The sequence below is a fragment of the Rhineura floridana genome, chromosome 1, assembly GCF_030035675.1.
Source record: "Rhineura floridana isolate rRhiFlo1 chromosome 1, rRhiFlo1.hap2, whole genome shotgun sequence".
NCBI lineage: Eukaryota > Metazoa > Chordata > Lepidosauria > Squamata > Rhineuridae > Rhineura > Rhineura floridana.
This window is the reverse complement of record NC_084480.1, coordinates 220,805,448-220,822,858: the sequence shown is the minus strand read 5'-3', so window position 1 is coordinate 220,822,858 and position 17,411 is coordinate 220,805,448. Positions and strand designations below refer to the sequence as shown.

The following is a 17,411-nucleotide window of genomic DNA, read 5'->3' as shown; positions in this document are numbered from 1 at the left end:
TACCGACCACAGATGGACCTCGACCCCTTTTACCGGAGATTCGACTTCCTCCTTCTGTTGGAATCGAACTCCGGCCATGAGCAGAGCTTCGGCTGCGTTACCGCCACTTACCACTCTGCGCCACGGAGGATCGTTCCTTGACCTAGTTCAGCTGAATTAAGAGTTCCTATTTTAAAAGAAAACAATTATTTGAAAGATTTGCACCCTGCCTTTCTTTCACAGAGGAAATCCAAATGGTCAACAATATCCAAATAACACAATCATTAATATATATGAATTAAAAACAACTTCAAGGACACAGTACAAGGCTAACAATTAAGTTGTGCAATCTCCAAAGACCCTTAGAAAGAGCTGGGCTTTCACCATACAACAGTGACAAGGTCACAAAGGCTTCTCTAAGGAGGACATTCTACAATGATGCAACAACTGAAAACTCCCCTATTCTTGTACCAGCCTGGCATACTTCAAAAGACAGGGGAGGGGGAGACAATGAGAATGACCCCTGGTGTTGATCTGTATGCTTAAGAGACATACTGGAGAATAGCCTTACAACAGGGCCAGGGCACCTTTTCCAGCCCAAGGGCCACATAGAATCATAGAATAGTAGAGTTAGAAGGGGCCTATAAGGCCATCAAGTCCAACCCCCTGCTCAATGCAGGAATCCAAATCAAAGCATTCCCGACAGGTGGCTGTCCAGCTGCCTTCTGAATGTCTCAAGTGTTGGAGAGCCTACTACCTCTCTAGGTAATTGGTTCTACTATCGTATGGCTCTGTTAGGAAGCTTTTCCTGATGTTCAGTCAAAATCTGGCTTCCTGCAACTTGAGCCCATTATTCCATGTCCTGCTCTCTGGGACAATAGAGAAGAGATCCCGGACCTCCGTGTGGCAACCTTTCACGCACTTGAAGAATGCTATCACATCTCCCCTCAGTCTTGTCTTCTCCAGGCTAAACATGTCCAGTTCTTTCAGTCTCTCCTCAGAGGGCTTTGTTTCCAGTCCCCTGTTCATCCCTGTTGCCCTCCTCTGAACCTGTTCCAGTTTGTCTGCATCCTTCTTGAAGTGGCCGCAGTGCTCAAGATGAGCCCTAACCATTGCTGAATAGAGGGAACTAATACTTCATGAGATCTGGAAACAATACTTCTGTTAATGCAGCCTAAAATAGCATTTGCCTTTTTTACAGCCACATCACACTGTTGGCTCATATTTAGCTTGTGATCTATGACAATTCCAAGATCCTTCTCACATGTCGTATTGTTGAGCCAAGTATCCCCCATCTTATAACTGTGCATTAAGTTTCTTTTTCCTAGGTGTAAAACTTTGCATTTATCCCTGTTGAATTTCATTCTGTTGTTTTCAGCCTATCAACGTCCCTTTGAATTTTGTTTATGTCTTCCATGGTATTAGCTGTGCCCCCCAATTTTGTATCATCTGCAAATTTGATAAGCATGCTCCTTACCTCCTCATCGAAGTCGTTAATAAAAATGTGGAAGAGCACTAGACCCAGGACTGAGCTCTGCGGTATCCCGCTCGTTACCTCCCCGCAGTTTCAGAAGGAACATTTGATAAGCACTCTTTGAGTACGATTCTGGAGCCAACTGTGGATCCACCTGATAGTTGTTCCATCCAGCCCACATTTAGCTAGCTTGCTAATCAGAATATCACATTCCTTTCTAGGCAACCTTCTGTGGACCACATGCCAGTGGTAGGTGAAGTCAGAGGAAAAAGCAAGCAGAGCAACAAATCTAAGTTCTACCTTTCTACAATAGGCTACTTCTATTTCCACCCACAAAAGCCTTCTCTATCCTCTATCTAGACAAGCAAGGGGCATTATCAAAGTTCAAAGACATGTTCCAGTCAGTAAAAAACACTTGAGGTTTGAAGCAGGGCCAGTGAGGGGTATGGCCTGGCCGTAGGCTTGCCAGGTCAGAAACATACCAAACCCTGAGATTTCAGGGCCAGGCCCTAGTGATGTTACAGGGGTGGGCCCTAGTGGTGTCATTAATCATGATACGTTGCAGTTGTTTGGAGCATACCACTCAAACAAACAAAAAATTCTGCTTGGAAATTAAATTTTAGCTAAATTAGGGTGTTCCCAGGTCCATCTGAAGTGACAGGATCATTCTTTCTCACCTGCTTAGGGAGCCTGGGTAGGGAACAGTTAATCTAGCCTATTTGCTTCTGGCAAGAAGGGTTTAAGTGCCCTCAGGCCAGGCCAGTCATCAGAAGGCCATTGTAGGAAGAAAGGAGCCTAGTGTTGTGTAGATGTCAGATGGGAGCACTCAGGAGTAAAGATGGGTGCCCCCAAAGGGTGCAAACACACTTACTAAGGGACTAAACCCCATATAACTCAACAGGACTTACTTCTATAGTTAGAATTGTGACAGCAAACCCAATTCCAGTGAGTAATAATTGACAGTATGAAAACACACTTGGTTTGGTACCTTCCCAGGCAGTAGCTTGGGGGCAACAGCAATTGAAGCCACACTTTCCAATATGTGAATTCTCTTTTACCACTATTGGGCAAGAAACAAGCTCTCATGAAAACAACAAGGTGCATCATCAGTGGGTTTAAGGGGGTTGAGCTGAAAGCGTGGAACCACTGTTGTTGCTTTTATGGATGTAAGGGAGTGAGGTCAGAGGTAAATGAAATGCAAATAAAACAACAACAAAGTACTGATGACATGGACTGCATTGGCTCTCCAGGATTCCAGGCAATAGTCTTTTCCAGAGATTGAATTTTGGACCTTACCATGCAAAGCACACGCCCCACCACTGAGCTACAGCCCTCTCCCTGTTTTAAACAACTATATTTTAAAATGGTTCAGTTCACTAATGAATGCACAGCATTCCTAGGGCAGATCCCCACCATGCATTTAAAGCACATTCAACATACATTTGAAGTACATGAATCCCACCACAGAATCATGGGAACTGTAGTTTAAGGGTGGTGGGAGCTGTAACTGTGATGGGGAAATTACACTTCCTAGGATTCTTTGGGGGAAATCATGTGCTTTAAATGTGAGTTGGATGTGCTTTAAATGTATGATGTGGATCTGCATTACTTCATAAACTTTTCCTGTATATAAATCATTTTGTAAAATGAAAATCACCTACAAAGTTTACTTGGTGACCATGGGCTACTCACCATCTATCAGCCTAATCTGCCCTCAGGGTGAAAACAACAGAGGGGGACTATGACCACCCCAAGGAAGAAGGGCACACTTAAAATGTAGAGGAAATAATCTACAATCATTGTGTGAAACCAGATACATAATGAAACATAATATGAAGAAATATTTACATAAGCACAACTGTCAAAGATGTTTCTTGTTTACACAACCTGTAAAGATATTTATAGTGCAATCCTATGCATGTTTGCTCAGAAGCAAGTCCCAATGTATTCAGCAAGGCTTACTCAAACAGGGAAGCATGCACAGGACTGCAACATCGATAAGGAGCTTCACTCACCGAACCCAAAATTCAGAATCATGCCACTTAAGCTGTTTTTCAACTGTTTTATGCTTGTTTTTATGGTTACTGGATTTTCAATGGCTTTATTTCTTGTTGTGAGCTGCCTTGGTTTCCAACTCTACCTCACAGGGTTGTTGGAAAGATTCCATATATACACACACTAGACATGTAAAAATACATACATCCCATATAATAGTTTATTATCAAAACCAGTTGGTCATTGCAGAACATTCTCTTTAAATTGGTATTAGATTCCTACCAAACTAAAGCAGTGACACCTAAGTAAGCCCTACCTAATTGCTTTTAAAAAAGGATTGGACAGGGAGAGAAATATTTACAACAAAATCCTTTCATATGTTCACTCAAAAGTCCCATTGACTTACAGTACAATCCTAACCACGTCAATTCAAAAGTAAGTCCTACTGAATTCAATGGGCTTTACTGCCAGGTATGTTGGATTAGCACTACAGCCCAGAAAAGTGAGTATAGAATTAAAGCTTCATATTGGGAAGGTTTTCAAAACAGGCTATGAATTAGACAAATAAATTGCCCTCTTCAACAGCCCAGGAAAATTTAAACTTCTTCGACTCCTTATAATTAGAAAAGTATAACACACTGTAATAGCATCATAAGCATGTACACTTTTTAAAATTTCTGTTCAAAAATTATTTGAAATATAGAATGTATAATATACTATTTTTGCAAGTAATTAGAAGAAACCTGCATGCACACTTATTATAACCATAACTAAAATTGTTTACTGTGTTTACCAAGATCCTGCTGTGATCTTCTCCTCCACAGAGAAAGTAGTCTTGATTCTGCTGAAAGCTATACATTTACTGAATTCCTGATGTACAGACAAGCAAGAAAGGAAACTGTTTTCAGAACATGCAATGGGGTTTGGCTATTGCCTGGAGGTTAACAAATTCCTTGTCAATCACAACCCTGACTTCACTTATTGGCTAAAAACCTGAAAGGGCAGGGATTAGAGTAGCCAGTACTAACAGAAAATGCAGAGGGGGTGGCGGCTGAGATTTTGGTGTATATCTCTTGAACCAGACCACATAGAAACTTAATTTTTAAAAAAATGAAAGCTAAGAGTCCAGAGATTGGGGTGACTCCAGCAGAGGGGACCCCAAAAAAACAAGTCTCCAAGCAAAAAATGGAGACCTGGCAACCCTAGACTTGGAGAGAGGTCTGAGGGCCAAATAGAGAGGCCTGGGGGGCTCATTCAGCTCCTAGGTCTGAGGTTCCCCATCCCTACCTTAAGATATCCTGTCCCCAGGCTGTTTAGGTCTTTACAAAGGCAAGAACCAGAACTCTGAATTGGCCCCAGAATTGAATTAGGCAACAAATTAGGGTACAACAATATCTGTCCAGCCAGCCCTAATTAATATTCTAGCTGTCGCATTGTGAACCAGTTGAATATCCTGAGCACTTTTCAAAGGAAGCCATGAGCATTATGTCTAATGAAGACACAAAATCACTAAGGCACAAATGACTGTGGCCAGTTCCATCATTCCCAGGAAAGGACACACCTGGTATAACCAGTCTAAGCGGGCAAAAAGGCACTTCTGTCTACCACCACCACCAGAAAATCCAGGATCAAAGAGAACACCCAAACTACAGACTTATATCTTAAGGGAGAGTGTAATCCCATCAAACACAGGAAGTATGCCTAATCATGGGCCAATTTATGCCCTAAACAACACTGCTTCTACATTACCTGGATTGTTTCACCCACATCCAGTTGTTCACTGCCCTTTGTTCAGGATCTCTAGTATATCCCTAGTAAAAGCCTGGGGAGCCCATGGCCCTTCAGATGTGATTGGGATTCCAACTCTTTGGCCCAGGTCAGCATGGCCAATGATTGGATATAATGTAATCCAACAACATCTGGAGAGCTACAGGTTTCCCCATCCCTGACCTAGGATCAAAAGTAGGGATGGGCAACTGGGGTTCTCCAGATGTTGTTGAACTCCAACTCCCATCAGCTCAGCCAGAATGACCATGGTCAAGGATGATAGCAATTACAGTCCATCAACATCAGGAGGGCCACAAGTTCCCCATCCCTACTTTTATATGAAACCTTGAGGCACACCATAAACCACTGGCCACAAGGTAGAGCTGTAGTCCCCCGGGCATACCTTCTGAGACCTACCTTCCAGAGCCACTTAACCATTGGCCACCCAATTCCAGCAAGGCAACCCAGAAGGATACTATGGTCAATAACATGTAACTCTACTAAAGACTCAGGAGCATCAAGAGATTGCACTCCCCCTATCCATCTGTGGGTATTAAAGAACCAAGGAGGTTTAAGGTCCCAAAGCCAGACAGCCAGGAATGCCGATAGTTAATCTCATCCAGGAAAACCTAGATGTCAAAACATGAAAATTGCTGTGCCAGATCAAATATCTGTCTAGACCAGCACTGTATCTTCAATAATGCCCAAGCAGATGCCTCTGGGAATGTGTTTGTCTATCTCTAAAATCTAATAATTGGTAGCATGTCATCTGTTTTTATTTTTAGACCCTTTTTTAATAATCGCTAATATTGAATTTGTTTTTTTTTTACTGGTGCAGCAAGCTGCAATAATGTTTTCAGTGAGATTTCTACTATATTCTTTAAAATATCTTTTTTGTGTTAATACAATTAATGTAGATTCCATCAGTATAAAGAAGGTAATTTTTCACCCAATGTGTATCACTTAGCATTACATTAGGTACATGGCAGAGAAGTACAGCAAAGGTGACTTACTGGTGCTGTATTGAAGTGATGGAAGAAAAAACAGAAGACACCACTTCTGCTGAACATCTTCCAGCACAAGTTTATAAAATTAAGAAGTAGCTTCCATGAAGGCTAGGCATTGACAATTCTGGTTGTACCTAGTGGCACTGTGCAAAATCAATTCTCTACAAACCATTTTCAGTAGCATTTTAACGGGGACACAAGCCTCACAATGTTTTCTCTTACGCATTATTCTTTCCTTTGGGTGGCAAATTTTTATATAGCCTATGATAATTTAAGATTTTTTTGCATCCTAATTTCTCATTTACAGATATTACTATGGATCCCTGGGATTTTCCAACAATAAAAAACTTTTGACGCCTTTGCGAGTTATTTCAGGTATGAGCAAAACAGAATAGCCTGGGGGCTTGTTACTTCTGCACTTCTGAACCCACAAATTCTACATGGAGATACAGAGCAGCAGAATATGAAATAGTACCCCTTTTTTTCTGGGCGCAGATTGTGATCAGTCAACTTTGGGACTCAAAATATTGAGAATCAATAGGTACAGGTATGTTGCTCAGTAGCTATGTTGACAAAGATAGGCAAAACCTACCCCCATAAGAAGCACAGACACAAACCACTGCATAAGTAATAAGCAAAAATCCACTTTTCTTGGGGTGGAAGGCACTTCCCACTTCTAGGCCACACAGCAAGTATTGATTTTTCTGTTAGTGGCCATATATATTCTCCAGCCGACAACATAAGCACACCCACACAGATTTTCAGAGCAATCCTCCATATCAAAATTCAGAGTCCTTGGGTCAAAACATATGAGCACATGCCTGATGAGATGTTGGTCAAAAGGTTGGCCTCCTTCCACCAAGGGAAGCAAAATAAAATGTGCAAACTTTCAATAACAGATAACCTGAGGTTTCAGCACCTTGAATTCAATATTCTTCAACATATTATACTCACAGTTCAAATATTCCAGCCCAACTGACTGAAATCTTGCTCTGTCCAATTCTCCCTACCAATCAACCCAAGAGGTCTGCAGAGGACAACACAAGAACCTGTAGTCACATATTGCAGGATACTCCAATTTCCCAAAAGGTTAAGAATCTAGAAATTAGTGATTGAACTCTTCCCCCACATTACCAATAACCACTGCAATTGTGTTAAATTTGAAGAACGCTACTTCTTCACATCAAGGAGGACTTCAAGTAAACACTGATGTTATATTTTGCAACTTTTCATTTTTTCAGTTTCTCATTGAAAAACTCAAGATTCAAACATGGAGTCTAACATTCCAGCCTTCCCAGGTCTGTCATTTCTTCTCCTTTCAAACACAACAAGAAAACCAAGATCCTCGTTACATCTGGAGGCCAAGGATGCTGGACTGAACCCACTCATACCCATTTCTTCTAGGCTAAAGCACTAGAGGATAAGCAAGAAAACATGAGTTCTCATTCTCGATTTTCTAGTTCCCAGACAAGTTTTGACAAGTCTCGTTGAGTTGATCCATTTTTTATGTTTTTAAACAAGGGTTGACAGCACAAACATCTGCCAGGAAAAGCAATGCATGCCAGGTGGCATTTTGACCTGCTTCTGATCTACAGCAGTCCAGCCAAGCCAATCATGATCATGCTTGTAAATAGCCATTCACCTGGGGCAGGTAAGAAGCATATGACATCTGTAAGATGGCTATTTTGTCTTTCAGGCCATCTGGGCAAATAATTTTAGGTTGCAAAACTGTGTTAAGATACTTGCTCTGTATAGTCAAATGTCATATTCTTACCATCTCCTCCAAAAGGCTAAAGGCCAAACTAGACATGACGGAGACACTATGTATGCGTTCATCCTATTTACATATAGAACAGAAATGACAGCCTTACTTCATGGGTTGCCAAAGCAGCACCAACCGGTGCACTTATGCCCCGAGGCCTTCCTGATACCCACAGGGTTTCCACAAATTAAGTTAACCTGACCAAGACTAACTTTTGCCTGTCCAACAACACTCTCCAGGAAAATCCCCCCATCCCCAAAAAATTAGGTTTTGGGGGAAAGCAAATACACTTTTTTCCAGCCTAAATGCTGGAGGGAAGGGTAGAAAGCAAATGTGCATGGATATGCATAGTTGCAGCATGCTGTGTGGTGCCAATGCTAATTCCTCTGGCTTGTTTGCAAAAGTATTAATGGGCCCCCAAATATTCTAAGCAGAAAAGCAAACACAAGAGACAGGTGCTAAACAGATCCCATCTTGCTTCAGTTCACTGTTCCAAATACTTTACCTTACACTTAAGAAACACATTTCTGGCAACCATATGTACTTTTAACTTCAAGGATGCTTCCAGACAGAATTCTCAGCATCAAGAGTGCTGATCATATCACACATCCTTTGGGTTACTGTATGTTTCTTGTTCCAAAACACAACCCCCCCCCAAAAAAAACCCACAATAGGGATGTCCTCTTCTTATCAGAGGAATCATGTTTTGCATTTTACAGAACACCACATTGTAAATGCTTTGTTTTGAAGACTGAACAGCCCAGTCCTATGCATGTTTGAACATAATCTGATTACTCAGAAGTCCTACTTACTCCCAGGCAAGTGTTGTACACAGAATAAGGCTGCAATCCTGATAACTCCCAAGTGAGACTTTATAGTGCACTGCTCTCGTCGCTTATGAAAATACTGACTCAGTCTCAAGAAAGAAACAACTGTCATAGCTTCTCCAAAGGCAAGGTAAATTTCAGTGCTACTCCACCATTTGGCATTCAATAACCATGAAAGACAATCTTCTACTCACCTGACAAAACTAGTAACATGAACTTAAGACTTGCATTGAAAATCTTCATAATTCTCAAGGCATATGCACCAAGCAGTTACAAGCTTTTCCATCACTGATCAATGTCCACTTTGATTTTTTTTAACTTTCACATACAACTGCACACCAATGTGCAAAAATGTGCACACCACTGTGTAAAAAAAAAACTATTTACACCAATGTGTAAAAAAAAACTATTTAGATTAGAACCATCCGTACTTTAATGACAGCACGTCTTCCTAACTGAAGAAGCCATTCTCTTCTCTCCTAGACACCAGTTTGTGCAATTGCAGATTGGAGAAGACACAAGTATAGGCACTCATGCATATTTATGACTTGATGACTTGCATGTGTGCATGGGCCAGTGCTGATACATCACACAACCACAAATGCAGTTATTTTTGATTAAAGAGAGCAATTTCAAACATTCAGCTGTAACTCATCAATCATACAGCAATTCAGTACAAACAAGTATAAACATACCAGAGTATAACCTGTTGAGGAACAATATCTGTAGGGTCACAAGTCCCATCATCTCTGTCCATGCCAACTGGGGCTAATGGGAGTTAAGAATCCGGCAACATCTGGAGGGCCATTGGTTCCCCACTCTACTCTACTTTAATGGTCCTGGTGTAAAGGCTGTGCGTCACCACCAGAAGGATCATAATCCATGAAGTTACTATATGGTGAGGTAGTTTTTCATATCCAAGGAGGGAGAGGCACAGACTTTGGATACAGTAAACAAAGTGTGTCCTTTTTCCTACAGGAAGCCCCTTAATGTCAATATTTCTCAAGACACTAGTAAGGAATATCACCTCTGCCTGGAGCAAGACCTGAGAACATGACATGCTGATCATCACAATCAGGATCAATTTACTAGGAATGTAGCTGTGTGGAGTTAATCATCCAGAAGTATGCGATTCTTGGTCAAAACAACCTTTTTCCTTAACTGTCTAACAACCTCTGCCCTGCCTTCCAGGTAAATCACACAGAGCCAATGTCACAACCTCATACCATAGATGGTTTTAAAAAAGGATCAGTAGCACTCTCTCCATCATTCCTGTAGTAATTTCTAATAGGAAAGTAATACCACCACCAAAGTCCACAATATTATGATTTCTACACTTGGGTTTAATTGATAGTAGCAATCACAGACAATCCCTTAGGAATTAATATCATGGCATGGAACATCGGTAGTAATTGATTGTGTATAATGTAAAGTTACAGCTATCCAATCTTGTCTTTGACAGTCTATCCTGTATCACTACCAATTTTACTATATCATTAGGAAGTACATCCTGTTTAATACTCCCTCTTATATTTCCGAGGCAGTACCACAAGAAGGCTAAAAAAGTACATTGCCTATGGATATCAACTGTGCATATATCAGATTGTCTGTATGAATACCAGCAAACTAGTCTGATTGACTGGAAGTAAGCATGGAATTAAGGGTTAGTATTTATATATACACAGCCAATTTATTCCTCCAGAACTGTTCATTCAAAGGATGCCAAGTACAGCACACATTTCTGACAGCATGGCCTTTCATATTGCCTATTATTAGAGCTTGCATTGCAACCAAATCTCAGAGGTTTGTTCCAAATGCCCTAAGACAGTAGAGAGAAAGATACTCCATTATGCCATACAATATTTCTTTGAATAGGAAGGAAAAAGGCAGACAGCTAGCTACCTTCCATGTCTTAGTGACAGAGCACCTGCTTTGCATGCAGAAGGCCCAGGTTCAATCCCTGGCATCTCCAAGAAGGATGGGGAAATACCCTAGAAAGCTGCTCCAAATCAGTGTAGGCAATACTAAGATAGATGGATCCATGGCCTGGCTCAGCACAAGGAAGCTTTCTATGGGCTTATCCAAACGGAGCAGGATAATCCACGGTTTCCATATTCAGTTTGTCATCTGATAGTCCTCACTTTGCCTTTTAGTTCGCTCTTTCCCAATTTAAAAAAACACTTTCTTGCACCCGCACACGCAGCGGTAAGACCCCTACATTCTTTTTGCTTTTTCCAAGCTCCGCCTCTAAAACCTCCCCCTATCAACCAATTGGTCAGCAAAAAAATTACATACGCTCCTCTCCCCCTTTGCGATGAAGCACAATATGGCTGTAAAGGAGTTCTCGCCTCGGAAGGAAAGGCTGCTGGTTGGTTTCACGCCTGCCTTGTTTGTATTTGCGATATTATGCTTAAATGAATGTATGCTTTTCTGCCTTTATTGATATTTAAGGAGATACACACGCTGGCAATTGCACTTATTTCTCAAAAAAAGCAAGAAACATGTCACCATCCCCTCCTTCTCCCTTTCCTTCCCATCAGAATGAAATTGACAAAGCTTTCAGGAGCAGGCTTGAAACCGACCAGAAGCCCTTTTCTTGTTTGTATTTGTGATATTACACTTAAATGAATGTATGCTTTTCTGATTTGAAGCAAAAACCCCAGCAAGTAGAATGAAATTGACAAAGCTTTCCGAGGCAGGCTGAAACTGACCATCCCCCCTTTCTCGCTTGCTGTGCATTGCAGATCTCACCCAGAGCGGCCGCCCAGTTTGCAGGCTGGCAAAAAATTAAATGCATCTGCGCAGTAGTTGCAGACCCCCCCAAACACCCCACCATTGCGATGATTGGTTCAATTTTCCCAGGCTTATTCTCGCACATGCGCACAAGTGCAGATACGTGATTGGCTGGAATGAGGAGAAGGGGCAAGGGGAAACGCCCAAGAACCGCCCATCAGCTGTAAAGTCCGCGGTATTGCATCCTAACTCCTGAAGGCACAGCAGATGATTCCCGATTTTAAACAGCAAATCACATTTTTGCCGGTATTGCAAGGAGCGGATTTAACCCACGAAAATGCATAACAGCACGAGACATCATTTGGACAACCGAAAAATAATGAACACACATAGCGGGCGTGTCACACATTTTGCAGTCGTCTGGATGAGCCCTATGTTTCCTATCCTTTGGCAAAGTAAAACCAACTACCCCACATTTTCAAAACTAGAGAAGCAACTCATTCTTAACCCAGAACATTAAATGTGACAATACCCAGAAATCTTGTGTGTTGCTTTTGCAACAGGAATGGGGAGAACCTGTAGTCCTTCAGATGTTGTTGAACTACAACTCCCATCATCCCTGACCATTGGCCTTGCTGGCTGGGAGTGTTGGAAGTCCAAGAACATCAGGAGGGCCACAGGTTCCCCATCTTGCTTTACAAACATGGACATATTAGAGTCAAGGTTTTTTAACCAAATAAAGCGGGAAAAGACAATAAGGCACTTGTTCAATTGGTGGCAAAACAGAAATTAAAATCCATTATCTCTCTAACTTCAGCATGTATTGTTCACAGAAGAACCACTGTCATTATTTAACACTGATTTAAACATTTTGCTAAAAGCCAAAGAGAACACAGAAGAAATGCCAGCCCTACCCAGAGGTCTTGCTGTGGATCTTACAAATGCAAGACAAGTTTGGAAGGAGAGATCAGGGATGGCCCAATGGATAAGGAAAATAGGCCAGAAAGTAAGGTGGCCATAGTAATGTAGTCAAGGTGAGGCCAGAGTGATTCAGGAAGGGCTTAGAAGACTATAATTCCTAGCATTGCTGATTACTGGCTATCCTGGCTGGGGAAGATGGGAGTTGGGAGTCCAGGAACATCAGGAGGGCCACAGGTTTCCCACTTCTGGTGTAGTTCATTAGCACAGCCTTCACCACCACATGGTCTTCATAGATGAGTTGTCTAGAGTGACAGAACTCATGACAGATTACTTCTAGGACAGCTGCTTCCCCTGCTTGAACTGAGAATGTGCTTCAAAGTTCTGTGATAACACAGGAGATTCTGTGGTGTAATACTATAATGCCATAGTTGGCATAACATGGAAACACACTGAAGCATCAAGCGTTCTCTATGATGAATTTCCCTGTTAGTTTCGACTTCGAGGGGCTTGCCCATTCTGTCCCCTCTCTGTTGGAACAGCTGGACGTTAAGATCAAGAGGGAATGCTGCCTTTGACATTGCAGACGGACTATCACCCGCACTGGTTTTTATGCCGGTGTGGGAAGACTTACGCCAGGAGCTTCCATTTGAAGATACATCTTTAGGACTATACAGGCTAGAAGCCCTGTTATTGAAACTGAGTTGGCCTCTACCTACTGTTTCGTTTTATTGTTTAGCCTTTTGATATTTTACATTGTTTATATTGTTATTGTTTTTGCTTTTGTACGTCGCTCAGAGTGGCAGGGTGTCCAGCCAGATGGGCGACTAATAAATCGAATAAATAAATAAATAAATGAAGGGGGTGAAGTACCTTCCCTATGAAGAAATTCTAGAGTTCAGGTCTTTCTAGTCTGGAAAAAGAGACACACACCAGAGAAGACATAAGAGGTTTATACAATTATGAATGGTATGTAGAAGATGAATATAATGCAGTCTTACCCACTCTCTCATACTCCTGGAATTTGGGGACACCCAGTGAAATCATTTGACTACATTCAAAAACAACAGGAAGTACTATTTCACACATCTAGTTAACAGGATGTGGCAATGATCACTAACTTAGATGGCTTTTAAAATTACAATTCATGAAAATAAGTCTATCAATAGGTATTAGCCACAACAGTTAAATTTAATATGCACATTCAGAGGTGATGTACCTGTGAATACCAAATGTTAAGGGCATACAATGGGGGAAAGCTGTTGTCTTCACAGCCTGCCTGTTGGCTTCTGAAAAGCACCTGGCTGTCTGGTTTATTGACTTGATCAAGGCCCTCCAGATATTGTTTGACTACAATTCCCATAATCCCTGATAATTGGTCATGAGAGTTGTAGTGCAACATCATCCGAGAGGCATGAATTCCCCATCCCTGGGCCAGATGGACCTTTGGGCAGATTTAACAGAACTCTTATGTTATGATCCCCCCATCCCTTTGTTGACTTGTCTGAAAACCAGAAGCTCTTAGAAATATGAGGCAGAATTCTAAGCATAGACTTCAGATGCATGTCATTTATACCTCATTACAAACACACATCCTGTCATTGGTCAGGCTTGGTCCTAGGGCAAGAAAAGGAGGTTTTGCTTAAGTTCAGTATTCCCTAAGGGGCTCTTCACAAATACACAGCAAAGATGGGCCCGAAAAAAGATAGTAAACAGTGTAAACGGATCCGTGTCTTATCTTTCCAAACTTGATGGAATACTTGTAGTAGGATTCCTTAGTATTCACCACCCCCACCCCAAGAAAGAACTAAATGATCAGGCAACTCCAGGAAAAGGGAGAGAGAGGCAACTCTCTCCAAACAAGTTTAAACACGTTTAAAGAGCGAGTTCGCAGACCTCAAGATCTGCAAGGCAGCAAAAGTGCCAGGCGTAGATTCCCTTAAAACACCGAGAGGGCCAATATGGGATTTAATTGCAGGCTGCCTAGCGTTTCTAAGGGGAACGTCGCGAGTTGAATTCAGCCGCTGGAGAAAAGAAAAGGGGGGACGGAGAGAGAGACGAGTGGGCGGGGGGGGGAAGAGAAGGAATGTTCTTTGCCCCTACTCAAGTACTCCAGTCGTCCTTCCCTCGTTTACAGAAATCTTTTCAAAACAAAATACAGAACTAACGAAGTACTGCCATAAGGAGAGACAATGCGAGATGCTAAGAAAAGGCAGCCGAGTGTTAGGCTTATTCTGGAGTCACTCCTACGCAAGCAGCGATCAAGTTTAACTCGATTATGAAGGTGGGGGGCGGGTGGCTTTGCCGCAGCACCATCCCTTCCAATCCGCCCTCCTCGTGGCCCCCTTGAGGTCTACTAATCCAGATCTGAGCGAGCCTAACCTGCTTCTCTTTCCGTTCCCCCCCCGCCCGATTTAAAACCCAGGCTTGCGTGCTCCCTTTTGTTGTGAATAAGAAACGTGCCGCAATCACCGTTTCATCTCAGCAAGCTGCTGAAGCCAGAGATTAAATACACAGGGGTCCAAAAACCGACACTAAAAAAAAAAGGCCGCAAAAGATGCCCAGACGAAGAACCAAACCCACCCCTCACAACAAATACCCTAGAGATCTCGGGGCAAGTTGCTATAGGATACGTTCCCCATGGTGGGTGAGAGGGAGAAATAAATGTTTCACAGCTAGTAAACGGGTGGGGGAGGGAGAGAAGAGGCGATATGAGATTCGCTATAGATTCGCTTCTATTCTTTCATAAACTGAAAGCAGACACAGGTTTTTAAAAGTTGCTTCCAGGATAAGTTTCTTCCCTCCGATGGAAAACTAGGACAATCTCGTTTTTCAAACATAAACAAAGCATTATGGGGGGGGGGGAGGGAGAAATAAAGGAGAGGAGGATCTTCATTCATTTTTTAAAAGAATTTAGAGACGGTGGGGAAAAGGTACTGGAGAGCGGGAGGGGAGAGACGGGTTAATCTAGGCTGTAAGTAACTACTCACTCTGCGCTTACCTTACTTTTCACTTCCACCGCGCTATAACCAAAATACCGCAGACTCTGAGATTTATTAAAACTCCGATTCATTTTCTCGGCCCCCAGTTTAAACCCCCCCGTCCTTCGCCGCCTCCTCTTCGCCCTCGCTCAACAAGGGCTGGAAGATCCACCGCCTCCGTGAGAAAGTGCCCCCCGGGCAGCCGCTTGTTGCTGCTGCTCCGACCCTGGAATGTAACTTTCTTTGGAACGTTCAACCTTCCAAGATTCTTTTACTTTGTCCCAACGCGCTAATCAGAACGCCCGCCTAGCTCGCTCTCTGGGCTTCTGTTTGTTACAATCGCTTTCATGCAGCTCGCAACGCGCCTCTGACTCAATAGGAAGGCGGCTGCAGCACGTACCGGTCCCCGCCTCCATCAGAACCTCCCACTTTCATCTTTGCCTTTTTCAAATACAAGAGCAGTCATCTCCGCCTCTCATCCTGGCCGCCAGAGGGCGCACGTTGCGGATTGTGATATAATAATGATAATATTAGCTAGCTAGTTAAGTCATTTGGCTGCTTGCTCACAATGGCCAACGTCGCACAAAGGTCTAAAAACAACAAACCCTGTCGTGTTAATCAGTACAGTCACTTCCTTTTTAAAGTGTCACATTAAGTTTTTTTATGAATAGAAATTGTACAAATTGAATGGATACAATTATTTTTCTTCCTCCAGTTAATTTCTTTCTCCAAGTCTATCTTTGATCATTTTTGTATCTGAGGGTGTGCAGATCAATTGATGCAGGATATTTATGCAAGTATTTCCAGGATCAGGATTTTGACCAAAAAAAGGTAATAAACCAATTAAATTAAAAAAAAAATTGCAATGGAAGATATTGTACTTCTGTATCAGGCACATTGACACAAATGTGTATTTTCGTTAACAGAGATTTACCCAGGACAGCCCCAGTTTTCTGTCTCCTGTCTCAGGTGAATCACTATCGCAGGAAAGTCCTGGTTTTCTTCACTTGGCAAGTGCCTGTTAGAGCACACGTACATACATTTTAACAAACTGTGGAGTATATGGAAACCACTTACAGCTTATTCTCAGTGACAAACATGCAAAGTGATCTAAATGGACTTTTCCTCTTTTTAATGTATAGCATTATATTAGGTGTCATGTAGTTATACTCTATTAAGGCCACAATCCTATGCCCACTTACCTGGGAATAAGTCCTACTAAATTCAATAGAACTTAGTCCTGAGTGAACATGTATAGTACTTCACTGTAAAAGCTTGGGACAGTAAAGTAATCAGGAATTGAAGAAAAAAATAGACTGCATGTACTTAGGCTTCATTACACCAGCTCCACTATAGATCAATTACATAAGCCAACTAGCCATGTACCACAAGCTACCATGCAGAAGACAATGTCAAGCAGAAAATACATCCAAGTATGTGAGTCAAGCCACATGCTATAAATTAATGGAAACCCCTCTCATTCTAGGACATTAGTCAATATGAATTTGGTGGTGAAGATGATGGAATTCTTCCCGATTCCAGTATGACTCTCAGGGCCAAACTATATGTGGTGTTAATTGTGTGAATGTAATTAATGTGCATGGTATTTGTTAAATAAACAGCTGCTGTGGGGAAGCCTAAGCAGTTTTGGGACTGTGGGGTATGGGCATGGGGAGTTTAATTCTTTCTCTTCCTGCCATTGTCTTGACAAAAATTGCCTCCATAGCAAAAGCTGCTTTTTTCATTTCAAGGGAAGCCTCCATTGGCACCAATGGGTGCTTCTCTTGAAATGCAAATAGCAGTTACCAAGAGGAAATGTGGCAGAGAGATGCATGCATGTTAATTGTATTTGTGCAGTTATTCAATTCTAGTCTGGCCCTCAGTCAACACCCGAGTATAAACATATGCTAACCTAAGGAAATTTTAGGGGACTTGACTCTATGGCACCTGAAACTTTTTCTGTCTTTA

General features: G+C 42.1%; 1 protein-coding gene across 1 annotated transcript in view; it reads right to left on the bottom strand.

The window, feature by feature from the left end:
* PARD6G (par-6 family cell polarity regulator gamma) overlaps positions 1 to 15,833 on the bottom strand; it is a 121,654-nt gene extending 105,821 nt beyond the window's left edge. Inside the window, exon 1 of the mRNA XM_061593603.1 lies at positions 15,464 to 15,833. Coding sequence (XP_061449587.1) covers positions 15,464 to 15,535 — 72 coding nt within the window. The 5' untranslated portion in view covers positions 15,536 to 15,833. The remainder of the gene's footprint in view (positions 1 to 15,463) is intronic.
* Positions 15,834 to 17,411: the final 1,578 nt, after the last annotated feature.